Source organism: Xenopus tropicalis, chromosome 2 (assembly GCF_000004195.4).
Source record: "Xenopus tropicalis strain Nigerian chromosome 2, UCB_Xtro_10.0, whole genome shotgun sequence".
In the NCBI taxonomy this organism is placed as follows: domain Eukaryota; kingdom Metazoa; phylum Chordata; class Amphibia; order Anura; family Pipidae; genus Xenopus; species Xenopus tropicalis.
The window spans coordinates 112,996,479-113,024,277 of NC_030678.2; the positions used below are offsets into that span (position 1 = coordinate 112,996,479).

The 27,799-nt window shown below is 39.3% G+C and overlaps 3 protein-coding genes across 9 annotated transcripts in view; 2 read left to right on the top strand and 1 right to left on the bottom strand.

Moving 5' to 3' along the window:
* Positions 1-782: 782 nt before the first annotated feature.
* unc50 (unc-50 homolog) lies at positions 783-11,224 on the bottom strand. Of its 3 annotated transcripts, XM_012956580.3 has the most exons (7): positions 11,100-11,224; positions 10,579-10,684; positions 7,880-8,165; positions 5,328-5,448; positions 3,675-3,814; positions 3,492-3,593; positions 786-1,032 (listed from the first exon to the last, which is right to left on the bottom strand). In XM_012956580.3, exons 3-7 carry the CDS (start codon positions 8,157-8,159, stop codon positions 896-898), a joined length of 780 nt encoding a protein of 259 aa, XP_012812034.1. In that variant the 5' UTR covers positions 8,160-8,165; positions 10,579-10,684; positions 11,100-11,224; the 3' UTR covers positions 786-895.
* A 166-nt stretch (positions 11,225-11,390) lies between these two features.
* On the top strand, positions 11,391-15,478 carry coa5 (cytochrome c oxidase assembly factor 5). Its single transcript, NM_001045633.1, is given in 3 exon segments — positions 11,391-11,503; positions 12,643-12,726; positions 15,050-15,478. Coding segments are annotated over 3 exon segments (228 nt in total). The 5' UTR covers positions 11,391-11,401; the 3' UTR covers positions 15,092-15,478.
* Positions 15,479-20,107: 4,629 nt separating this feature from the next.
* Positions 20,108-27,799, top strand: part of inpp4a (inositol polyphosphate-4-phosphatase type I A) — a 78,332-nt gene continuing 70,640 nt past the window's right edge. For 2 of the 5 annotated variants that reach the window (XM_012957308.3, NM_001079252.1), the window contains 1 exon segment: positions 20,155-20,331. The gene's annotated coding sequence lies outside the window, so the exon portion shown is untranslated. 5 annotated transcript variants of the gene reach the window in all.

The following is a 27,799-nucleotide window of genomic DNA, read 5'->3' on the forward strand; positions in this document are numbered from 1 at the left end:
TATATTCTGAAAGAGAGAGTATGTTCAGAGTAACAGGTACCTAAAGCTCTGACATTGCTCTGGCAGATCACAGAGATGAATGATTGTAGCCACCAACTAGGCATTCATTTATCACTAATAAAAATCAGTACCAGCTGCAACAGGATCCAGATTTGAAGGGGGTACCTTTTTAACTTGTTGCTGCTGTATTTTGGGAATACCACAGGGCTGAAATGCAATACCTGGCTGATTCCAGCAATAATAAAACACAAGTACTGTAATGAAACAAAAAACTATACATGCCTGAATTTAGAGCTGCTTGGAGCTTTTAGTGGTCCAAACAAAGATTTTTTTTTTTTTTTTTTATAGAAATAAAGTTTCTGTCCAGAATATTTTCAGTATCTTATTCACAATGCAAACACTTCTTGGGTCACAGTGCTCCACTGCGTGTCGGGCCTTTAGAACACGGTACTGTGTGAGTGCCATAAGAACAGATTAGATTTTTTTTCCCCTTCAGCTTGTCAATGGGATTGCTTTGAAAATATAAAACACCCAGATAGCTTTGGAAAATACATTCAGATTTTACATTTCCAAACTCCAGTTTCAAGTTCACATTATTAAATGTGTAAATGTAAAGGACGTGTATGATGTTCATTAAGGCTTTCTGTGGAATGACTTACTAGGATTGAAATACAAAGTTAAAAAAAAATTCATAATATGAAATGAATCAATAAAAGGATAAAACTAGGGACCAGGGATATTAAACTATCATCAATCCAGTAAAATGCAAGTATAAGCAGACGAGAGAGAGGAAGACACTTTAATATTTCTTAAATCACCACCTTTATCTACAACAAAAATATTTACAATCTGTACAAGATCAGTAACTGCAGGAAGCATGCAGCCCGACAGAGTTTTACCTGACTCTGTACTTATAAAATAAACAGAGCTGTTCTGTGAAGTTCCAGCCCAAAACTAAGGAAAGTATGTACAGAAGAGCCAAAGCTGCAAATGGGTACAGAAGGGCCACTGTGTTTTTCAAGAACGGCAGAGCTAAGGAGAGAAACAGAAGACAAACCAAGATTGATTTAGTTCTGGATGAAACAGGCAGAATAACATGTTTTTTTAGGCACATCAGAATCTAGTGACCAGCACACATATTCAGTGGATATAAAAAGTCTACACACTCCTGCAGATTTGCAATCTATACAAAGAAGGCAAAAAACAAATTAGAAACAGTTTAGTGAAAAAAAAAGAAATCATACTAAACCTGGTTGCATTACTGTGTGCACCCCCTAAACTAGTACTTGGTTAGAGCACCTTTTCATTTTATCACAGCACTCTTTGGGTAAAGGTGCCCATACACGCGAAGATCCGCTAGATTGGTAAAGTCGCCAAGCGAGCGGATCTTCACCCGATATCCCCACCTACGGGTGGGCGATATCGGGGAACAAGTAGGCTAATTCAATTGTTTGGCCCTGGGGCGAAACAATCGAATTATAATGGTGGCAATGGGGCAGTTGGTTCAGGGACCACATCAATGAGCCGATGTGGTCCCCGATCCGACTAAATCTTTTAACCTGGCCGATAGATATCTGGCCAATCTCAGGCCAGATATCGGTCAGCATGCCCCTCGTTCCTGCCCCTACACGGGCCAATAAGCTGCTGAATCGGTCCAAGGGACAGATATCAGCAGCTACAATCACTCCGTGTATGGCCACCTTAAGAGTCTATCACTTTGGCACATCTGGACTTGGCACTGACCCTCCTTTGGTGAAGCCATTGCTTTGTTGATTTAGATATATGTTTAGGGTGGTTGTCATGCTTAATAGCAGATGCTTGAAGGTTTTGTGACAAAATAGATTGATGCTTGGGGGCACATTTACTAAAACTCTCAACTTCTATTTTTAAAAATTCAAATAACTAATTTCCACAATAGTGTGAAATTTAAGTCTGAACCAAAAAAGTCCACGTGGGGAAAAAGCCACAGAAAAATTGCAAAACCTTTTTTCAAAACCTCTACTTTTTCAAATTGTCGCACAAAAAAAAATCAATGTCAAAAATGGAAAACTTATAAAGTTTCAAAGCAAAATAAGGATCCTCCAGGGAAGGGACATGTGCCATTGACATCAACATGATCTCAGCAAGTTTTAGCTGGTGGATTGTCAGATTTGGATTTTAGCTGTTTTGTTGCTAAGTAAATCTCGAAAAAATGTGCAACTTTTAGCGCTAAACATTCGAGGGGAAAAATTTGACATTAGTAAATGGCCCCCTTGGAGTTATGATTCCATCCACCATTTTTTCTTCACTGTGCTCCATGGAGTGTTTAATAACTTGATACTTTTCTTGTACACCTGTACTGACTGGTGGACCATGAAATTTAGAGTATGAGACCAAGATGAATAATCCTAGAGCAGTGATCCCCAACCAGTGGCTAGTGAGCAACATGTTGCTCCCCAACCCCTTGGATGTTGCTCCCAGTGCCCCCCAACTAGGTAGTTACTTTTGAATTCCTGAATTGGTTGAAAAAAAAAATAAAAACAAGATTTACTACCAAATAAAGCCCCCTGTAAGCTGATAGTGTGCATAGAGGCTGCCTAAGAGCCAATCTTAGCCCTTATTTGGCACCTCCATGAACTTTTATGGTGCTCTCCAAGTCTTTTTACATTTGACTGTGGCTTCCGAGTAAGAAAGGTTGGGGACCTAGGAACAGGCAAAATGTATCTGGGCTCAACCAGAGCCACTTTAATTCATGTTAGGTGTATACTAACTCTATTTGAGATAAAACTGTATGCTTCTGATTTGTTTTCAGCTTCTTTGTATAGATGCCAATTTTGGAATAAAGGTGGAAGTTCTGACAGGATTTTTCTTGGTTTCTTTTTCCTAATTAAATAAAAACCTGCCATTTTACAGGGGTTTGTATATCCAGTGTATATGCTAGACTGACATGTTTAATATAAAACAATCTAGTGCATTTAATTTAGACCGGCTTCCCTAGAAGCCACCCTACACACAAGCAGAGATAATAACACAACAAACTACAGGTAAAAGATCCCTTATACAGGAACCTGTTATCCAGAATCTCCAAATTATAAGAAGGCCATCTCTCACAGACTCGATTTTAAGCAAATAATGTAAAAGTTTTAATAAAAAAGTAGCTTGTAAGCTTCAGGAATCCATATTGGTGCCAATATGGATTGGCACCCCAGTCTTACTAATTACCATTTATAGTTAAATTAGGGAAGATAGGTACCACTGAATAAAGGCACTTAATGGCAAAAACCTCTGTTTATTCAACTGAAAGGAGATCTTGGTGGAACAGTAGAATCAATACCCTGCAGGGATTCAATAGAGCGCAACATATAATAAAATAATCCCTGCTTTCAGTGTTTGTTTCCTACATGTGCAACAATCTATCGGTAAAATGACATATATGTAGGCTTCATATTTCTACGAGCTTATATGCAAGGGATATACCAAATTATCAAAACTGTTAACACCCAAATACTTACCGCTGTATCCAAGGAATGTTATATAGATGTAGTAGCCAATTGCAATCAGCCATAATGTGTTTCCAACAAAGTAACCAATAAACCAACCGCTTAAGATCACATCTGGAAAATGAAAAAAAAACATTTAAAGCTGGGAAGAAACAAAGCTTTTTACTGACAAGCTTCACAGAGGTAATTACTCACGGTTAATAAAAAAAAGCTGAATGAAATGCAGGATGACCAGAAGAGGATAAAAGGCATTCAAGTGTACATCAAACGTGTAGCCCCACTCTACATCATAATCTTTCCCCTGGCGCTTGACCATATACTTGTTAGAAACAAACCTGGAACAAACAAGATAAAATTAATATCAAATGGGTATTATTATTGTCCTTTATTTATATAGCACTGAAACATAATGCATTACAAAGATGATATATCATTCAAAACAGCCCCTGCCCAGAGGAACTTACAGTCTAATGACCCTAGCACATTAACATACACTGTGGTCAATAACAGAGTAGAGTATCCAGGGAAACTCACACAAGCAACAGGAGAACATCCGAACTCCTAGCAGTTAGTGCCCTGGCTAAAATCAGACCCAGGATCTGAGTGCCGCAAGGCAATCCTACTAACTATTGGGCTTATGATGGCAAGCCTTGTGATAAAGTAGAGCAATATGATGGAATTGATTATTTTCCAATATTGTGAATAAGTCAAACTAGGAATAGGCAATAGTGGTATGGAAACTTGATATTGGAACTTCCATAACAACTAAACTAATTGTATAAGCATTAACAATAGTGACACAATTCTTAAATTAAAAGGAAAAAGGGCAATGAAAGTGACATGCTCTGCAGTTTAGAAAATTTACAGTAGAAACCACAACATCTCCTTTACTGAAAGGCTACATTGATTTGCTCACCAGGGGCTGTGGAGTTGGTATATAAATCCTTCAACTCCTACTCCTCAGTTTATGGTACCTCCAACTCCTCTGCTTTTAACACAACATACAAGGCATTCCATCGCTACCAAAACTCAGCAATTTTAAAGCTATATGCTTTTGGGAAAAAACAAAAGAACTACTGGCTAGGAATCTGATATACTATCCTACTGGCCATCCAAGCCTGGCACTGCCAACAGGAATGAGGATACTGTTCAAGTTTGGGTCGAAATCTATAACTATGCTTACGTCATTGTGGCTTTTTATTTTATTAAAGAAACTACAAACATTCCTTAAACCAAAAGTTTAAACAAAAGACAAAAAAATAAAAACCAAAAGGTTATAAAAGCTCAGCTGGACTGCACACTAGTAAAACAGGACTATTATCTGTGAAATAGGACATTGTAACACATTGTATTTGTTTTTTCATTACAATTTATATTTATTAGAAGTTGGTACATTTTCCAACTGACTCCAGGTACCCAAAATTGTTTCCGAATCCAAATATGGTTCTCCTATAGCCAGTACAGGGCTGCAGAGCATTCAAAATAACGCGGGGTCATTTACAGCCTTAGGTTCTAACTTGTATCAGTATGGTAGCCCCTTACAACTAAGCTATTATCAACACTGGGCAAATTTGCTCCTGGGCAGTAATCCATGGCAACCAATCAAATTGTTGCACCGATTGTTCTAACTGTAGCTGGCTGAAAAAAGCCAGCCATGGATTGACTGCTATGGGCAAATCTGCCTAGCATTTATAAATGAGTTCCATAATGTGTCACTTGCACAAGAGTGCTGGAAACTAAACACAGAATAAGATTGGCACATTTTTATTGTGAAGACAAGTCTGGCCACAAAGACTCTTATAACCAGGATCGCAGCAAAAAAAAAAAAAAGCAATGAGCAGAACATACCACATTAAAGTTGCCATTAGTAGTCCAACGCCTATACAATCTATAAAAACAACCCAGAGGAGGAGTTTCAAGGTTTCTAAAATGCTCATGTCCAGGACAAATCCAAATCCTACAGTGGAAACTTAGGAAGAAAATAGGAAAAAGCATGAAATAATATGTTTTTATACCTACACAATATATGTTTCACTTTAATATTTTATAAATGACATCTCATTATATAATAAGCTATATATTATAATTATGTTTCGGACTAATTATATAATATATAATTACAATTAAATATTCTATAATTAAAGTTATAACAGAACAGCATGCACATGAATGGGACAGGGTCATCTTTTAAGACTTAAGTAGAGTGTAGGACACGTATAACTACACAGTTTATCATATTTTCCCTTTAGTCTTTTATCAGCTATACATAAAATAGCTGCTCATGGTAACAGTATCCCTTTAAAATGTGCCAACATTTAAAATAATTCTCAAGTATTAAAGTATAAAAAATAACTTGGCCAAGAATGTTCAATGTTGACAAGTGCAAAGTTATGCACTTTGGTAGGAATAATATAAACGCGAACTATCTACTGAATGGTAGATAGTTTGTGTTGGGGGCATCCTTAATGGAGAAGGATCTAGGGGTTTTTGTAGATCACAAGTTGTCTAATTCCAGGCAGTGTCATTCTGTGGCTACTACAGCAAATAAAGTGCTGTCTTGTATAAAAAAGGGCATTGACTCAAGGGATGAGGACATATTTTTGCCGCTTTATAGGTCCCTGGTAAGGCCTCACCTTAAGTATGCGGTGCAGTTTTGGGCTCCAGTCCTTAAGAAGGATATTAATGAGCTGGAGAGAGTGCAGAGACGTGCAACTAAACTGGTAAAGGGGATGGAAGTTTTAAGCTATGAGGTTAGACTGTCGAGGTTGGGGTTGTTTTCTCTGGAAAAGAGGCGCTTGCGAGGGGACATGATTACTCTGTACAAGTACATTAGAGGGGATTATAGGCAGATGGGGGATGTTCTTTTTTCCCATAAAAACAATCAGCGCACCAGAGGCCACCCCTATAGATTAGAGGAACAGAGCTTCCATTTGAAGCAGCGTAGGTGGTTTTTCACGGTGAGGGCAGTGAGGCTGTGGAATGCCCTTCCTAGTGATGTGGTAATGGCAGACTCTGTTAATGCCTTTAAGAGGGGCCTGGATGAGTTTTTGAACAAGCAGAATATCCAAGGCTATTGTGATACTAATATCTACAGTTAGTATTACTGGTTGTATATATATAGTTTATGTATGTGAGGGTATAGATTGGTTAGTATAGGTTGTGTGCTGGGTTTACTCGGATGGGTTGAACTTGATGGTCTTTTTTCAACCCTATGTAACTATGTAACACTTGAAGCTTAATCAATACTTGTAGCAGGGCTGCCAGGGGGTACAGTGGTTACTGCAGGGCTCCATGGCAGAGGGGGCAGGATCAAGGGCAATTTTGGCACAATTGATAAGAGGCTAGGGTGGAGCATGGCTTTCTTTTTTTTCCCCACTTGTGCTCACTGTCAGCAGGGTCCACAACCCAGGGGGTCCAGGTGACAGCAAAGACAGGTTTTTGTCTGATCTGGTCACCCAAGCGGCAAACCAAGCCAATGATTGTGCAATAGAACCATTCTTTCACCTTACTAATTCAAATTTGACAAGTACCAAAACAATATTGAATGTGGAGGCTATTACTTTTGACCCTAATAGGCAGGATTCGGATAAGATTTTGCCTTTTTCAGCAGGATTCAGATTCAGCCGAATTCATGGTCCTGGCTGAACCGAATCCGAATGCTTAAAATCATGTGACTTTTCGTGACACAAACACGTAAGTTGAAAATTTTTTGCTGCATGTGGTTCTTTTTAACCCTTTGTTAGCTTTATTTGCACATGCAAATTAAGATTAGTATTTGGTTCAGTATTCTACCGAATCTTTCACAAAGGATTTGAGGTTTGGCCAGATTCGGTGCATTTCTAATCCCCTTGCTAAACATACTTTTTTTTTATTTTATGTGATATCTTGAGCAAAACAGGGCAAACAGGAAAGTTCAAGCTACTCCATGTTGCAAGGTAGATGATTAGATTATCAGTGCACAAATAATTTCCCAGCATAATTGGAATTCTATTACAACAAATTGTGTAGGAATGGGGTTGTATACTGGTAACCAATTATCTACCTCACAAGGACCTATATAACTGGGCTAAGTTTTGCCAATAAATGATTCTTTTTCACATAGGAAAATAAAATGAACAATATTTACTCATATTAATGGCACATAATTACTTGCCATGTGAGGGACAAATGAGAGGCCCAACACCCACCATAATTGCTGTAGTGAAGGGTTGGCCCCTGTTCTATAATATGGTAACACTGGTTGAATAAAGACAACAGTGCAGCATTTTTTGTGTGTATGGGCTTTTCATTTGCTTGTAATATGGTTATTTATTTATATATGTAAGTAGCGCCATGTTAATATTAAGCACATCAACTGTGGGGAGTGGTCCTATGACTATTTGTTGGCCATGATAACCTACCACATATCCAGATACTCAAGAGTACCAAAAATGCTGGATCATCTCTTGCCCACTGGTCCTTTGTCTGCTTTCTGTAATGAAAATTTCTGTAAACTTTTTGTGGTGACGTAAAAAGATAAAGCATCTGCCAAAGAGCAAATTCAAAGTCCATCTGCCTGAAGTGAAAGAGCCTCCGGAGGTATTTGTAGCGTTTGGCTCCTGCTGTGTGTCTGGCTGCATCGCGTGGACTTAATATGCCATTGCCTTGGCTCCTGGGGCTAACTGCAGTGGTTGGTAGCATTTTCTTCTGTACAAAAAAAAATAAATAAATTTGTTGATCATTTGTCTTTTTGAGGAATAGAATTACTTTTCACCACTTATCATTATAACCAACAGGCAACTGGTCTCTTAAAATTTCCTCTACTAATGTACGGTTTCCACAGATTTGAATGGGGAGTGAAATAATTTTGTATTGGCTAGACTTTTTTGAAGAAAAGTTACAGACAATGCACAGACAAACTTAAACAAAAATATAAGGCAACCATTTATTAAGTATATTTAACTGGAAACTACACCTATTTGTTAACCTTTTTACTGCTACAAAGACCTGCAAAGTCAAACCTGAACCTCTACATTTTTATTGTGAAGTGATCCGTTTTCTAATTTCTCATGCTTGAAAGGCAGTGTTCCAGCATCTTGTAGCTGGCTGCCATGTTGCTGGGAAACACTTGTGCTCAGTTACTGCTTTTCTTTAGGTCCTCCAAGCTTTGCTCCTGCTTTAAATTCCTGTGTCTATAGGTTTTTTCAGAATTCATTTGACTCCAAAAATTAAAAAACAAATAAAATCAGGCTGTGACCATTTTGCAGCTATGGCAGTTTCCATTTAAATATATAAAAACTGCAATGCTAAATGTAAAACAGCTATTTCAACAGCTCAAGGGCCAAATGCTAACCTCGCAATGACAGGAAAGAGCTGGTATGTGCCCCACCCCCAAAGAATTTTAAGCCTATCCAATTGATGTCCGGCTAAATTTCAGCCAGATTTTGGTACGGTGGACCCATTTGAGGGTCCCATACATGGCCCGATAATCAGCAGCTTTTATCAGCCCATGTATTGTAAAGGAGAAGGAAGGGTAAAAACTAAGTAAGCTTTATCAGAAAGGTCTGTAAACATGTTCTTCAGTATCTGACTTCCTCTCAGAAAAATCCTTCATTCCCGGGGCCAGAGTCTGTGCAGATTTCTCCTCGCTCCTACTCACCCCTCCCATAAGAATTCATAAAACCCCCTTCCTTGGGAATGTGTGATCTGAGCTTCCAAGGGCTAGAACTGCAGCAGGAAGCTACAGAGACCAAGCTAAAATGGCAGCTGCTATCTTAAATGGATGGAGCTTCTAGGGATTTTTACTCAAGTATGGTAAAGCTTTCGGCAGAATAAATATAGCGTTATAAGTGGCACTAATGTGGCGAATCTATTGGCAGTAAAATGCCAAAATGACTTTCCTTCTCCTTTAAAATAAGGGCTACCTTCCCATCAAGAATGAATTTGTGTTTGTATGATAACTACTACTGAATACTCCCTGTAGTTATTGAAAATAAAAAATATAATGGTGCTTAAAGGGAAACGAAAGGCAAAATCACTTGGGGGTGCCAAAATGTTAGGCACCCCCAAGTGACTTTAACCGCTTACCTCGTACCCCGGGATGGTGCCCCTGTTAGGAGAAAACAGCACCAGCCCGGGGTACCTGGAGCGGATCGCTTCCTTCTTCCGGCTTCCGTTGCTGGAATGCCAGCGGTGGGCGCATGCGCAGTAGAGTGAAAAGCCGACTTTAATGTTTAATCAGGAAGAAGGAAGCGCCGGCAGCTACCCCGGGCTGGTGCTGTTCCCTCCTCACAGGGGCACCAGCCCGGGGTAAAAGGTAGGTGGTCAAAGTCACTTGGGGATGCCTAACATTTTGGCACCCCCAAGTGACTTTGACTTTCTTTTTCCTTTAACAGAGAAGGAAAGCTTCAGTCAAATGGTAGGCACCTCCCCAGTGATTGTAACCACTTACCTGATACCCCAGGACAGTGCTACAGTTAGCAGAAAAGTGCACCATCCTGGGGTACATGTGTGTCTTATTTCTTTGCACAGGTGCGCATGCACAGTACAGTGAAAAGCGGCTCTGGGATTTTTAAGAAAGAAGAAATAGAACAAGAGGATTGCTCTGTGGTTCTCATGCAGGAGTATCTTGCGCTGATGCAGTTTTTTGCTAAAAGGAGCACCAGCCCAGGGTATCAGGCAAGTGAAACTATCACTAGGGGGGTGTCTAACATTTGGGGATTGAAGCTTCTGATTAAAGCAGTGATTGAAGTTTAAACATTTGATGCAGGCTATCACCCAATGTCCAATATATAGTCCCATACTTTTAATTAACAATGAAAGCATTCATGTCATTACAGTGGCATGCTTAGTACTGGCATACATTAGGAACTCGATATAGGACAGCCTTAAATAAGTTGTGATAGAAATGCCATTTATATATCAAGTTTTTATATATCAAGTTTTAATAGAATTTACCTTTCAACAGTAATAAGGGTAATACAAGCGGAGAGAAAACATTCTGGGTTACTTTGTAACACAAACCTTTGTATGTAATAAAAGGCTCAGAGTGCAGTAACCTGCAGCAACCAATTGAATTGACCAGTTTGTTTTCACCAGTTGGTCAGCGAATGCTACCTACCGTTGCTATAGGTAACTAGACCTGTTGCATTATAGTAACATAATAATCCACCAGTCTCTTACACACTCGCTTCACTGTTCATTCCAGCTTGATCTTGTTATCTCCCCTAGAGGAAACATCCCAATTTAAGTATAACAACTAATAAAGTTACTAGTCACTTTATGGGGGAGCCCTGTGTATTCTGCACCGGGAAGCCTGGCCCTGGAAATGCTTTTTGTTTAATATACATCTTACCTGATCAGTCAGGGCTACTTGGTATATTACACACGGAATTTACTATGCCTGTCTATAAGCGCTGACGACTCGTTAAGTACAACATGGCTTGTAAGCACAAATCCAAATATATAAATCTCATACCAGTATATTGCTCCCACAATAAACAGAGAAACAGAGAACCTCCCTATGAAAGAGCTATTTTCCTTACAATATACTTATCTGTTGTAGTTCACATGTATTTCAGACAAAATCGCTGTTATGTCAAATAGTGAGAAATGATATAAAGTTACTAGAGCACGAGTTACCGTTCCTGCGTCCCAATTCCCAGCTGAGGCCCCACTGCTCTGACAGCCCCAACTTCCTGCAACACAGCCCAGTACACGTAGCGCCCCGTCACGTCACACAGGGAAGCAGTTTGGCACAAAGGCAGCCGCTAAGCATGCCGGGAAAATCAGGGGTTTCCGGCCTGAAGGAAAAGGGGAAGTGATTGGCAGCTGTTCCGACGGAAATAGTCGCAGGTTATAGGACGTATCCAAGATGTCACCGTCCACAAGAAGGTGTCAGTGAAGTTCAAGTTCTTAATATTAGTTAGTGTGCGTGACTAAACATGCCTAAATATTATGAGGAGAAGGAGGAGGATAAGCATCCGTGTGCTGGAGTGAAGGAGGATTTGAAGAGCTGTTTGTTACAGACTGACTGTGTGCTGCAGGTACAACTTAAGGCTATTGACATAAAGGACACATCGGAGAACTCGTTGGTTACCCTAAGAATAATGCCACATATGGCGATGTGTCAGTGATTTGCATTTAAAGCTTTTCCCTGTTAAAGGATTGGCAACAATCTGCAGACAGTGCTTGATCTAAATCACCAGTGGGCATGGCCAAATGGCAGGAAAGGGTTAAACGCACCGGGGTGGGTGTTTTACACATTGGCATTTGCTGAACAAGGTTGATGGTATAAAAAGCAAACTTTTCTGGTATTATTCTACCAGTAGTAAAACGATAAGCAATTTCTAAGGGTTGTTTTTATTTTAAAGCTTTAATTATTCCACCTCTCACCTTTTTTTCTGGTAGCCCAGAAAAATGTATAAGTTAAACATTAAGGGTATATAAAGGAAATGACATGGACATGAATATGCCACACCTCCTCTGATGAAGCACCCAATGGTGCGAAACGTGTTAGGAGAGTGGGCACCATGAGGCACTGGAATACACCTATCCATTGTTTGGTATAGTATGTTTGCTTTTTTTGATTTGTTTGTTTAAGTTTGAGCCAATAAATGTTTTATTTCACTGAAATATTTGCTGTTTGGTTATATGTTGGTTCAGGACCTATCGGTGGGATATAACTTATAGATTCTCTTTCTTAATCTTATCTTTAGCTGAATTATTCCACCTCACCCTTCAGTCTACCATATTTCTTCATTTTACCCTTCTATAGAAAGTGCCTACAAGACATTTGTATTTTACTCACACCATCAGTCTGCCCTACTTCTCTCTTATACCCTCAATCTAAAACAAGTCTGTCAGCAAGGTTTGGGTTGGTTTTCCCTATCCTCACCTCTAACCAACTGATTGTGTATTAAACACTTAATAAACCATAGTCCCATTAGAGACTACCTTCAATAAAGCCCTGTTACTCCGTAATAACTTACCAAGACCAGTTCTGGAGCATGTAGGTATAAAGTAAGGAAGGATGATTAGAAGATAAAGGTATTGCTTTTTTGCATGTAGCCAAAAATAACTCTTACCTTTTTTTTTTTAACGTAAGCAATTGTATTTTTCATTTAGTGTTTGTAAGCTTCCAAACTGAATGTTTTTTTTTTTTAATTAATATGTTTTTATTTAGGAAGGAAAGAGCCCAAAGGAGTGTCTAAAGGAAGGATACTGCAAAGCTCTTCAAGTAACCTTTTTTGAGTGCAAAAGATCAATTGTAAGTCTTATTACAACAGAGATAATACTGTATTTCTGTGATATTTTCAATAGCATAGTTCCTTTCACTATTGATAAAGATTATTAACATATATTAAGCCAATCATCACAATATATTAACTTTATTTCACATAAAGCAATACAGAAAATCTTGCTGTTCGATCTTGCTGGGGTGAGCATTTTTCCTCCCTGAGCATTTAAGGTTGGGAAAAAAGCACTAAATGCACTTCTGTGTGGTTCCCATTGAAGCCAGTAGGAGGCACCGGAGGTAGCTGGGGGATGGTCATTTTTTACACAATCAAAGATTTTGCTACATAAACCCCAACCCAAATAATCAAGCGGTGGTGTTAGAGGCTGGGGTGATTTCCTCCTTTGAGGCATTAGCAAACCAATTACACAGAGGCACCTCATCCATATACCCTCTCACACCGGTCATGAAAACAGTAGTAACAATATTTCAAAAAACTGTGGTTAGCGAATACAACAAAGTATCGAAATGGTCCAAATGGACAGTACTATGGGGTAATGAGGCCCTCCCCCACCTACGGGCAATACCAGACGTTAGTACCTGGGCAATGGCGGGAGTGAAACACCTCGGGGATGTGGTCTCAACTGGGGGTTTCAAGCAGTTCGCACAACTGCAGACTGAATTTGGGCTACATAACCGCATGCTATTCAGGTTTCTACAACTACGACATGCGCTAAACTCCCAATTTCAGGGTAATGCCCCAGATATCACAATAACGACACTAGAACAGTACTTGAGGCGCCCTGACCTCACCAAACAGGTTAGCTGGCTATATATTATCCTTCTGCAGAATGACTTTGATCCGCTCAAACATTTTGTATATAAGTGGCAACAGGACTTCCCTCAATTAGATGAGACTAACTGGAAGGAAATTCTAAGTCAAATACCAGACACCAATATCTCCTCCAGAGACAGGTACATACACACTAAGTTTCTGAACAGAGTATACCTGACACCTCACAGGCTGGCCCAAATATACCCGGGATATCCGGATGTCTGCCCCAAATGTAACCTGGAACAAGGAAACTATATGCATATCTTCTGGAACTGTACAGAGATCCAAAAGTTCTGGACTGAGTTACTGGACTACAGCACTATAACACTAAACCTTCCAAACGTCCGCTCTCCATCACTTTGCCTACTGGGGTACACAGAAGGACTATCACTGAACAAAACAGATGAACTATGTCTTCTCCAAATCCTGCACTTTGCCAAAAAAGCAATCTTAATGACCTGGAAGGCAACGGCTCCCCCAACTCTGGGTTTCTGGAAAAAGCTAATAAACGACACTCTTCCTAGTCAAAAGCTGACATACCAGGCCAGGGGATGCCCAGATAAATTTAACAAAATATGGGACAACTGGATGAAAGACATGCAATCACTGTGAGAATGCACACTGGATATAATTTAAAAAAAGAAAAAAAAAAAAAAAAAAAAAAGGGGGCCCAGAAACAGGGACCTCAGATAGAGACACGTAATACCTTAACGCAAATAAAGGGCAATGGACCAATATATGGATTAAAGACTTTTTATTGAGGACATGACACAGGATCACAGAACAAACAGGAGTACATTCTAGGAATCCTAGGGAAACAAGGAAGCCCAACCACCCCTCCCCCCCCTTTCCTTCCCACCCCTTACCCAATACACCCCTTCCTCCCTACCCTCACTCTCTTTCTATTCTCTTTTTATTTCCTCTGTTGTTAATGTTTTAAAAATTGGAAAAGCAATAAAGAAAATCTTTCAAAAAAAAAAAAAAAGATTTTGCTACATAAGCTTTAGGTCAGCCGGTATATGGGCATATTTAGCCTTTCCAAACAAAATATTCTCCCACCGCCTTTGGGGGCCAATAAAATCCATTGCTTACTTGGCATGGTGGCCAAATGTGCCTTTGGATCACAGTTTTCTAATTGATTTACCTAAGCAACATGTAATAAGGCAGGTGGGTTAAAACAAGTTTCTGTGTAAACTTATGTGCATATTTATTTATGCAGATGTATAGCCTTGGCCAAAAGGGTAAGCTGTATCTGTTCAAAGTATATTACTCATAAGTAAAGTGCATCTATGAGATTCATCACTACAGTAGGAGGTGTTTTAGCAACAAAGATGAGAATCTAATGTAAGCTGCCTCTTTTTAAGAGCTAATTTACCAATATAATGCTAAATTGCGGGTGCCTATAACAAACAGTAAGGAATTAGTTTTGTTTTTGTTAGTCTACCATGAGCTAATGCACTGGTATAGTTTAGAAGCTAAACTATTGTTTTCATATTGCCTTTTTTTTTTTTTTTTTTTAAGCTGGACACCAGAGCAAGATTCAGAGGAAGAAAGGGATACTGATGAATGAAAATTGCCTTTACCAAGTATCACTCAGTTTTATGTAAAAGATGCCTTTAATATTCAGGAATGTTTTTTGATTTGCAGCAGTTGGTAAACAAATCCATTATCTTCTCAGTTACAGACCTGTGAACTACTATCTTGAATGAAGCCAAACACAGATTTTTAAAGTCTAAAACTTGAAGTAGTTGCTGGTAACAAGGGAGAAATCACTGTTTGAAGCAATACTAATTTGATATTATATATTATTTTATATACATTCCTTGGATAGTAATTGCATTAAAATACTCATTGTTTTTGTAATATTTTTAGGTTAATATATGCGCCTACGTTTGTATGGTATGTTACAGCATGTGTGCCAGAGAATAAAAACGTGATATATGTCCTTGATAATTATTTCCTGCATTGTTTACTACAAAACAAAGTATAAAAAATGGTTCCTTTTTGCAATCAACACAAAGCAACACTATCAAGATACATTCATACAGAATAAGTAATATGTTAATCAATCCTAAAGAAGTGATATAGAACACTAACCATGTAGTCATGCAAAATATATATTCACACAATAAATGTAAACCTTTTGTACATAACATTAGATGCTCGTTATCAAGGTTAAAGCTCTACTTAATAAAACATTATGCCTAAACAAACCAGATGAATATGCAGAAATAAATATAAAACAGGTATATAACAGTCCCAAAGTTTATGACAGTGGGGGGAAAAAAAGCAGATTTTCAACAAAAACAGTTAATAAGCAAACTGCCCCAGGCTACCCTTTTCTAACTAAACCGTTTAAGGTCTGTCTGCAGACCACAAATGCACACTTAACATAAATATAAATCTATAAAATTTTCGTACAGGTATGGGACCTGTTATCCAGAATGCTTGGGACCTGGAGTTTTCTGGATAAGGGTCTTTCTGTAATTTGGGTCTTTGTACCTTAAGTCTGCTAAATAATAATTTAAATATTAAACTCAATGGAATGTTTTTGCTTCCAATAAGGATTAATTATATCTTAGTTGGGATTGAGTACAAGGAACTGTTTTATTATTACAGGGGAAAAGGACAAAAAAAGGATTTGCTTATAATGGAGTCTATGGGACATGGCCTTTCAATAGTTAGTCCAGATAACTGATCTGTATCCAAACAAGTGAAGTACTGCATTTTGTTGACTGTCTGAAATTTGCCTTCTTGAATTAGAAATATTTAGAATTCAAACATATCAATGAAAGGTAAAATACAAATGCAGCTTAAAGTACTGTCCAGTATGCCAGGATCTGCTTTGCAGTAGCTTTCCTCCCACTGATTTTCCCTGTGATATTATTCCAAAATCAAGTTCCATATTATTGGAAAGTGGATTAAATAATTATTATATATAGCATTCTGTTAATAAAAATCTGCATCTGAGGGCTTGCATATGTGCAGAATGATTCTCCTAAGCCTTGGGCATGCACAGTGAAGTAAAAAAAAATTTCTCTGTTCAACAATGACTTCCGAATATCACCGCTGAGATTTACTACTTTTAGGGGCCGATTTACTTACCCACGAACGGGTCGAATGGAGTCCGATTGCGTTTTTTTCGTAATGATCGGTATTTTGCGATTTTTTCGTATGTTTTGCGATTTTTTCGGATTCTTTACGAATTTTTCGTTACCAATACGATTTTTGCGTAAAAACGCGAGTTTTCCTATCCATTACGAAAGTTGCGTAAAAAGTTGCGCATTTTTCGTAGCGTTAAAACTTACGCGAAAAATGCGCAACTTTTCGCGTAAGTTTTAACGCTACGAAAAATGCGCAACTTTTTACGCAACTTTCGTAATGGATACGAAAAACTCGCGTTTTTACGCAAAAATCGTATTGGTAACGAAAAATTCGTAAAGAATCCGAAAAAATCGCAAAACATACGAAAAAGTCGCAAAATGTTCGTTTTCAAGTCGGAACTTTTCCAATTCGGGTCGGATTCGTGGGTTAGTAAATCAGCCCCTTAGAGTCTATTTAAACTGTGTTTACAGTATTGTTGATCTAAAAGTTATAAATAAATACAAATTCATACAAACATACATTCAGACAGCGCAGACCCACAGCTTTTTTTTTTTCTTTTTGTTCCCTTTTCTAACTTTCCCTGCTTATTGATTTAAACCAACAGTTGGGAGGCATGGGAAGCTGCGGGTCTGCAGAAGTTTAAACCTACAAGTGGGGAAACTAAAGCTGGCCATACATGCTAAGATTTATTACTTTGGCAAGGTCGCCAAACAAGCAAATCTTTCCACATTTCAACAATGGGTATAGGAGCCGTTGGACGGAGGATCTCATTAATGAGCTAATGCAGTCCCTGCACCTGCACTCTGTCTGAATAAGGTCTGTAATTTGTATTTATTCATAACTTTTAGATCAACGATTTTGCAACCATGGGGTCAGTGGTGATACTTAGGGGCACATTTACTAATCCACGAACGTCCGAATGCGTTTTTTTCGTAATGATCGGTATTTTGCGACTTTTTCGAGCGCTCAATACGAAAAAGTCGCGACAATTCGCGAAAGTCGTAATGACTATGAAAAAGTCGCGACAATTTGCGCAAGTCATAAGGGCTATGAAAAAGTCGCCAAAAAATACGAAAAAGTCGCAAAATGTTCGTTTTCCAATCCAAATTTTTCCCATTCGGATTCGTGGATTAGTAAATCAGCCCCTATGTCTAGTTAATAAATCTTCCTCAGTGGTGCTGTGTGTGATCTTACACATGTGCTGCACTGTTTGCATGCAATAAAGGGCACATGTATAGACGATGCAACTGGGCCAGGGACAGATGAAGATGATGTGAAGTTTTGGTGATGTATGGCCAGCTTTTTAAGACAGTGTTTCAGGAGAGGGGGTAGTTACTAACATTTTGGGAGGTTTTTGTAATCCAGGGTTTCTTCTTCTTTAAGGTTAAAATTCAGTGGGCTGAATCCTATTATAATTTCTACGGTTATTAAAAAAAAAAAAAAAAGAAACCCAAAATAAATCCTGAATTTGCTGAATTTATAATGTCAACATTTAATAGATGGAAATGAAAACAAATTAAGTACAATCAGTTGGATAGGTGTAGAACATGAAACGTAAGATCCAACAGTGTCCAGTGGCTCATTTATTGCACCTTCTCTATTGAATGTAGAGCCTTTCCTAGTTTTCACCAGAACTCATTTTCCGACGCTGGACTAATTTGCATCTCTAATCCACAGAAACCAGCCAGTGGTTAGTACAGCTCAGTCATTTGCAGGAAGTTTAATGAAAGTGTAACATGGCTTAGTGCCATCGAATTTCTTAACTATTCCATTCCAATACATAATACAGGAGAATTCAGGGCAATAACCTGCACTGCAGTTACAGTGGATGCAATTCAGCACGCTCCTAAATTATTCACGAATTCTGAGTAAGCACTGCATTTTTGGTATAAAAAAAACATGGTGATTTGAGTAAAATTTGTTTTCTTGTAACTTTATCTCTTTAGCTTAGTGGTAGCTTATCTGCAGTCTTAATATTTTTATTTTTAAAAGACAAGGAAAGGTTAATATAAATTAAAAGTAAGTCTAAAAGCATTCTTTTCTATTGTTTCTACCTCCATATCTGACGATTCAGCCCTGAACGTCAGTGGAGGGTGGGAATGATCTTTCGTGCGACCAGAAATTGCTATGTGTATGGCCACCTTAAGCGACCGAAAAAGTCGTGCGGCGTACGAAAAAGTCACGCGGACGCCCGAAAAATCCTGCGAAAATACGCTTGGAGCGTTCGTGCTTTAGTAAATGTGCCCCATAGAGTAAGCTATTACATATTTTTCTTCTCCTACAGAGGCCTACTTCCACCCAGGGCCTTCAGCACACCATCTCATCCAGCAAATAAAGACAAAAGAGACAGAAAACATGATGGCTTCCCTTTTTAAATACTAGGGAACTGTGACAACACCTGGCCAAATACCAAAATACATAAACCCCCTCATACCTGTAAAGCCCTTCTGGGGATGATGTTAAATAAAAGTTGGTAAACCCCTTACCCTCCAAAAGATGTGGGATAACTGGCGTGGAATCCATAAGATTGGCATCTGTTTAAAAAAAAAATCTGGTCTTTATTTTTATTTTTTTCACTATTAACAACATCCAAAAAGCTAATTTTACTGACCAGGCCAGAAATATATCGGCCATGTGACAACCCTAGGGGGCTGATTTACTAACCCCCGAATCTGAATGGGAAAAATTCCGATTGGAAAACGAACATTTTGCGACTTTTTCGTATTTTTTTCGATTTTTTCGTCGCCGTTACGACTTTTCGTAAATTGTCGCGACTTTTTCCTAACCATTACGACTTGCGCGAATTGTCGCGACTTTTTCGTAGCCGTTACGATTTGCTCGTATCTTGTCGCGACTTTTTCGTATTGAGCGCTCGTAAACTGCGGGCAAAACTTCCAGACTTAGCATGATTTTGGAAGCCTCCCATACGACTCAATGGCACTCTGCAGCTCCAACCTGGCCCAAGAAAAGTCACCATACTGAAGCTTGAATGAATCCGAAACTTTCGTACTGGGCACGAAGGCTACGAATAAGTCGCGACAATTCGCGCAAGTCTTAACGCTACGAAAAAGAACCAGTCATAATGGCTACGAAAAAGTCGTGACAATTTACGAAAAAATCGCAAAATACTGGTCATTACGAAAAAAACGCATTCGGACGCCTTCGGACCGTTCGTGGATTAGTAAATCAGCCCCTAGGTGTCTAGTGGTGACAGCCTAGCACCCTAGCCACTTATATTTACTCTTTAATAATCAAAGTACACTATCTATTAACAAAAGTGTTAGTCAGGTGTTTATTTTCACTCTTGCCCTCTGGTAATACCTACGTGTATATCGCATGCTAACCAGACAGATACAGTAATAAACAAGTAAGTAGAAGAAGGGGCTGACGCCATGCCAAATTGCACCTGTCATAATCCGCGATTCCAATTCCATCATAACTCACGTGACTTGCGGCATCTCGGTGTTGTCATCAGGGAGGCGGGGGCGGGGCCTATGACATCAGGCCCTCAGCTTGAATCAGTGTAGAGAGCTGCTGCTGTACCGAGATACGCATAATCAGTCTGCAAGGAGTGGCTGCTGCAAGGCGCCCGGATTCCGTCAGCAGCCGCAACAAGCCCTGGCTTCCTGCATGTACAGCTGAGGGCACTGCGCAAGGGATTACAATGCCAGTGCAAGCGAGGCAATGGAATTGTTAGGGTGAGTGCAGGGGATGCTTATTTAGCTTGTCATGGGCCCTGCAATGAATTGCAGCTTCTGTTGGGTTGCGTGAAGAGGCAAGAATGTTTCCGGCATCTGTGTGCTTTGGTAAATGCTGCTATGGTTCCAGTAAATACATATGCGCCTCCCCAATTCGTGTGTTCTGCTTATTGCTGTAAAATGGATTGATTGGGGTTATACCATGTAAATGTTGTATTGCATCCCTCCCGCTGTCATTTTCCCATGGGTGGAGGTAACGAGAGTTGTAGTTCTGTAACAGATACCCGAGCTTGCTTATTCCTTGATGATAGATGTATTCATAGTATGTGTATTTCTGCCTATCCTGTGCTGTTACACCAATCATATCTGTAAGTACTGAGTGTTATAGTAGCCTTAATTCTGTCCCATTAAGGAGATAGAGCTGTCATTTCCACTTGCATCTTGGCAATAACAATCCAGAATAAGTAGCATCACATATTTTCCAAGGCTTTTACTTTCTAATCCTCTCCCATGTCATGCCATGGTTCCTTACAGATTCTATTTAGTAATATCTAAGTTACATTAGCCTGCACCCAATTACTCTGTAAATTGCCTGCTTGCTTACATTGTTGTTGATATACTCCACAGGGCCCTGTGACCCTCAGCAGCACTCAACATCATTTTGGGTTTGTTTTGCCCAATAAGTGCTAATTTATTATAATAGTACAAACAATGGTGCAATTTGTTATGTTTTCTTTCTGACAATATAATATTTGCCCAGAATTCCTGCAAACTCACTCACCTAGGGAGGCACAGCTGGAGCTACAAGGTGCTAGTATAGGAGTGCTAGTATAGGAGTGCTAGTATAGGAGTGCTAGTATAGGAGTGCTAGTATAGGAGTGCTAGTATAGGAGTGCTAGTATAGGAGTGCTAGTATAGGAGTGCTAGTGTCCATTTTAGTGGCTAGCAATTGCAAATTAGCCATTCTTTGTCTGGTTTGTGTTGCTACAAATGTGAGAGCACACTGGTGTTCAAAACCCTTTTTTATAGGGAAAATACAAGGTACATACTTCACAAACTGCAGTTTCTTCCCAGTCAGAGAAACTGTCTGTAGTATGAGTATTCTTACCTTCTGGTTCAGAACATTTAAATGGTTAGCTACATAGCTACAAGGCTTCTTGTGGGTTACCAAGATCCTCTATAATGCAGAAAACTTTCTCTACTATAGATAATAGAAAAAGAGGCTACATACTGTTATAATTGTATGTATGTATATCTTTATTTATAAAGCGCTACTTATGTACGCAGCGCTGTACAGTAGAAAACATTAATACAAACAGGGTGTTAAGATAATAGATAAATACAAAGTATAATAATAAATACAGATAAATACAGCAGCAATAAGTTAAGAGTCGAGGACACAAGAGGAAGGAGGTCCCTGCCCCGTAGAGCTTACAATCTATATGGGAGGGTAACTAACAGACACAAATAGGCAAATATAAGTGCTGTAGGACACAGTGGGTGACACTACAATATAAGTGCCACAATTAGACAAGGAAAGGTAGCCTTTTTGGAAGGGGTCCCAGTTTGCTAAGACCCCCCCCCCATGACTTATTGCTTAACCTCTTGTACTAGGATAGTTCCTATGAAAAATGCATGCATGGTTTGGGGTAGTGCTGTGTTTTTTACCTTCCAGGTATCCCCTGCAATGCTTTATACTTGGAGTAGTCCTTAAAGAGTGAGATATCACTCATAAACTCAGCGCTTGTTGGTAATAGTCAGTTATAAAGTCTCCAATGCGGTGAAAAAGTGTGAATTTGTGCTGCTTCCTCTTGATGAAAAGCTCCCCTTCAGATGAGCCTCAAAATATGTATGCAGAATGTTGATAGAAGCGCATGTAAAATAAAAGCAAAATATAGTGCAAACGAGTAAAACAAAAAATATCAATAAATCGGGTGAGAGCTTTAGTTGAACACCACCTTAAATGTGACCCAAGCTCTATATATGTGCAAACTGCTCACCAGAATAACGTATCAGATACGCATATAAACAAAACCCCACTGGGCTTTTGATTGTAGTGAGATCCAGTTCCGCGTTGTATATAGAATAGAAAATGAGGCAAAATATAGTGTAAAACTGTGGGATGAAATCTGCAGCAAAAATTGAGAGTTGGTTCTTGGAGTAGTGCTGCAGACATGGCCAGAAATGTTTTGTACTATGCATGGACCAATTTTTAATGCCTGGCTTTAATGCATGAAATGCCTGAGGTACTGCCTTGCTGAGAACTACCTTGCTGCATTTTTCACTAAACTGGCATGAGCAATTGATGTCACACTCAGAATAGAGTCACTGGGGGCTCCAATTTGTTAGGCACCCCCCTGTGGCTTTCCTTGTCCTTGAATTATGTAGTAAATTTTGGGTTACAAGTGCAGCATATTGTGTAGTTGCAATAGGACAGTGGTTCTTAACTTAAGGGTCCAGACCAAAAATTGGTTCCTGATGCTGTTACCATGACCCCCTCTAATAAGTGCTACAGTAGGTAATAGGAATAAAATAAGGTGTGTCATTCATTTTAAACCAGTTATTTGGGTCATGAAGCAGATTTCCTGGCTTAATTTGAATCCCCTGAGAAAAAAGATTAAAAGAGAAGGAAAGGCATAAATATAATTGCTTACCTGAGATGCAGTGCTGCTGAGCAGGCCAGGATACTACTATAGGAGCACCACATCACAATCTTTTTCCCTTTCTTGGATCATCCCTGTTGCAAGAGCTGGGCGTGTGCAGTAGTGTAAAAAATCCAGCTTATTATTATTACACAAATTATTATTACCCATTTATCAGTTTCTATGACTTGACTAGAGCAAGGTCTGCACCTGTTAACCATTGTCTGACAAGAGAGCCCACCACATTTTTGTGATACCTTATCTTGACATGTTACATACTTTTTATTTGACTAATTTATTAAATGAAACATACTTTTATTTTGGAGGTGTGGGCTAATAGAAACTGCCCTCATGATGGGGGAAGCAATACTATTTGGGCCAGAAATTTCTCCTAGTGAGCACTATTCCTCCAACACTGGGAGCTGCCATGTCAGGACTCTAAGCACACGGATAATGAGAAGTGTCCCTGCTCAGTCATTATGCATGTAAACCCAATGAGCAGGGTTGGTTTGACCAAACATGCCCAGCAGTTAGCATAACAATCGCTAAGAGATTTTTGTTGCCCAAATAGTATTATTTCCCCCATCTGGAGTCCAAGATCAATTAGTCTGCACCTCCATTGGGGAAAACAATTTTACTATGGCAGGTGCACTTTAAAGAGGGTTCCACACATAAACAGGTTTTTGCATGATAAAAAAACATATATAATTCTAGGAAACCTTTTAGTATACATTAAATGTAATATTATTTATGATTAAAGTACCGTATATACTCGAGTATAAGCCGATCCGAATATAAGCCGAGGTACCTAATTTTAACTAAGAAAACTGGAAAAACTTATTGACTCGAGTATAAGCCTAGGGTGGGAAATGCAGCCGCTACTGCTAAGTTTCAATAATCAAATTATTTAATAAAAGGACACTCACAAATGCTTACATGACTACATGCGCGCTCGGCGTGCACTTCTCCCCCCCGTGTGTCGTGAGGGACCAATAAAAACCTCTCTTAAGTTCGAGAGAGACCTGCACCTAATGGACACTGCAAAAAAAGAAGTCACAGTATCACCTCAAATATTACACTGAATTATACCACATGGGACTACAGTGCACAATCCACCAATATGCCCAAGCCAATTTATCAAGGGGATTTCCATAAAGAAGCCAGAAGGGGCCAGTAAAATATTGCAGTATTTTGTGTGGCACTCAAGAGTGGCAAGTGGGTCAAATACTGCACAAAAGTATTGTCCTCTATATGGACAACTGTCATGGCTGTAGAGGACTGTTCACATGCAGATGCTCAAAGGTGCAGAGATTTATCCTTGAAAAGGGTTTACAGAGAGAAACTGGCAGTTACAGGGTGACACCAGCTGACAATGAGAGAAAGTGGAGTAGGTGCAAAGCAGCTGTATGAGGTTATGTCACAGATACTCACAGTAGTAGAACTAGATGTAACTGCTGGCAGCATCATTGTTGGTATTTGGGGAGGCACCAGACTTGTATGCTTTGGGAGGCATTTAGTATTAAATATATATCGGCGTGCACCCCCCGTGTGCCAGACAAGCCATATACTTGAGTATAAGCCGAGAGTGACTTTTTCAGCACATTTTTGGGGCTGAAAAACTCTGCTTATACTCTAGTACAGTGCTGTCCAACTTCTACGGTGCCGAGGGCCGGAATTTCTCTAGCATACATGGTGGAGGGCCGCTAATGGAAGCCAGTTTTGACCACTCCCCTTTTTTGAAACCACACCCACTTCAAACCACACCTATTTTATCACAATGGTGGTAGCACAGCAAAATCCCAAATGCTTGGTCCTTACTGTGGGGATATCAACCATCATTCATATGTGAAAGAATTATGTCATATTAAGATATACCTTTAAATTCCATATGCCTCCTCCTCCCCTGTGGCTAGCACAGCAACCCCCAGTACATAATTACACACCTTAGGGTCCATTTAATGGCTATTTCCAACTGCTAACAAACTCCCACAACAAACCCCTGCCAGGTTCACCTCCCACAAGCAGCATAGGGCAAGCAGAGTATGGCACACACAGGCAGCACTCTGCCTGTCCTATGCTGTCTGTGTGTGCCATACTCTGCCTGTCCTACCCTGCCTGTGTGTGCCATACTCTGCCTTCTCTATGCTGCCTCTGTGTGCCACACTCTGCCTGCCCTACCCTGCCTGTGTGTGCCATACTCTGCCTGCCCTACCCTGACTGTGTGTGCCATACTCTGCCTGCCCTACCCTTCCTGTGTGTGCCATACCCTCCCTGACCTACCCTTCCTGTGTGTGCCATACCCTCCCTGACCTATGCTGCCTGTGTGTGCCATACTCTACCTGCCCTATGCTGGCTGTATGTGCCATACTCTACCTGCCCTATGCTGGCTGTATGTGCCATACTCTGCCTACAGTACCTATGTCTGAGGTGTGAAGAAGTGAACAATGGGAGTGATTACAGTCTGAGCCTGAGGTGTGAACACTGCAGGGGTTGAACAATGCAGGTATTAAAAGGTGTGAAAAACACAGGGGATTACATTTTTAAACAATACAGAGGGATTACAGCCTGAATCTGAGGTGAGAACCATGCAGGGGGCCAGTTAATCTCAGTACTGATACCATTGAATGCTTACTCAAAGGTAAGCCATCAAAGCAGCCAGACAGGTGGGGGGCCACACAGAGGGGGGTCGCGGGCCGCCAGTTGGACAGCACTGCTCTAGTATATACAGTAATAATCTGAATGGCTGTTTATATTCTGTGCTCTACTGGTTCTGAATCCTAAGACAATGTAGCAGAAGCCATTTGATTGATAGACCTTACTTCTTGTACATTGTTTCAAGAGCCAGAAATCATGAAGGGATAAACAAATACTGACCTTATTTGTGTATTTATTTACAAGTAGCTTAAACATGTACATTCATTTGAATGTTTCTGGTCTTATATGCAAAAACAGTATTTGTAAGGGGAAAGCTTCCCTCTAATTCACAGTTGGTTTAAGCTATATTTTTCTGACAATTGGTTTGTGCAAATAAGTAAAATGTGATCATCAAAAGCAATAAGTCAGTACAGGAAGATACTCAGTGTCTTCCTGTAATGCTATAAATGTCTGTACAATGGCTTTACTGTGTTGCAGCATTAGGGAAAATGACTTCTAGAGGTGCGATAACCATAGCTGTATGTGACAACATAGTGCAAAACAAATAGGCATTCAGTTGTTATGATTTTATTTGCTTAAGGCAGATGACACATTTGATTTGATTACTTCTACTTTTTCTTGTTAAAATGGTGTTAAAACAATTCCCATGCACAAATAATAGTATGTTATTTGTATCCGATAACACTAAGAATTTTTATAGCATTTTGGAAGCCTGCAACTTGTACTTTAAAAGTATTCCAAGGTATAATTTTGTTAATTGTGCTTCAAAACCAGAATTTATTATTAGCACAGACCTATTGCAGAACAAAATATACTTAGGTTTCTTTTGCCAGTGATTTTTGTTCCGGGGGAGCAATTTACTTGTTTTTACAATTTATTTTAAGCCATAGAACTATGGTGGCAAGGTGGCTCAATGGGCAGTAATTCTGGCATACAACTATGGGGTCGTAGCTTGGGCACTACATGCAAGGAGTTTGTGGGTTTCTTTTAGGCTCTCCGGTTTCCTCTTACATTCCAAAAACATACAGACAGGTTAAATGACCCCAGATAACAGCTCTGCTGTAGCAGGGACTCCTGTGAATGATGTATAATATCTGTAAGGTGCGTAAATATGTTGGCATTATATAAACAACAGATAATCAAATAATACATCATCTTGATAGGTTTTAGGTGACCACTTTTTTTAATTCAAATGTTTTCATTTTTTGCATATGAGAAGTTGTGAAAATGTGTATTTGAAAAAACTATTTACTTCTTTATAAGCTCAAGAACTTTTAGATGCTTATTTTTTTTGCACATAACAAATCTTGAAATTTCAAGTTTTGAAATCTCAAATGCACTATTTTTGATGCTAATGGTGGTAAAACCTCTTATTTGAATGTTGTGAAATATTAGGATAGTCAGGAAGGAGTTCCATGACCAAATATAGGCAGGATTCCATGCTTTTATACAGTCATGGAAATCCAAGGTGACTTCTAATATCCTCATATTTTACAACAGTGAGTAATGACACAAATGACATCACTAAAACACCTGCTTTCAGGTAACTTATTGTTTCTCCTATTCCCATGTAACTGGAGGAGTCATGAGTCTGACTTTTATTTCTTACTATTGAGTGCTATTCTGATATCTACTGGGAGCTGCTATCTTGCTCCCTTCCCACTGTTCTGCTGGGCGGGAAAGGAGGGGTTGATATCTCTTCAGTGTGCAGCGCAGCAGTAAAGAGTGACTTAAGTTTATCAGAGCACAAGTCACATAGCTGAGGGCACCCTGGGAATATGGCTAGCCCCATGTGAAATTTTAAAATTAAATAGAAAAAAAAATTGCACTTTTAAAATAATTGATTTCAATGTAGGATTCTGCTGGAGAAGCTCTGTTAACTAATTTTTTTGCCATGACAGTATTCCTTTAAATCTGATCAAACAAATCTGTTTGATTTCCTAATGACTACTTTGTGATAAAGGTGGATATCATAGTTGGTCTAACTGGTTGACTTGCTTAAAGTTGCTTGTGTGTTGTATGTGTCAGCTTCATTAGTCATGTGCCGTAGCATAGCATAATGTGCATAACCTCTACCATAGAAATTAATTGCATAGGAATTAAATTAATTAGTAGATGATCCTCAGATAGCTGCTCAAAATAGATCCTAATCTCCCATTATAAATTACCGA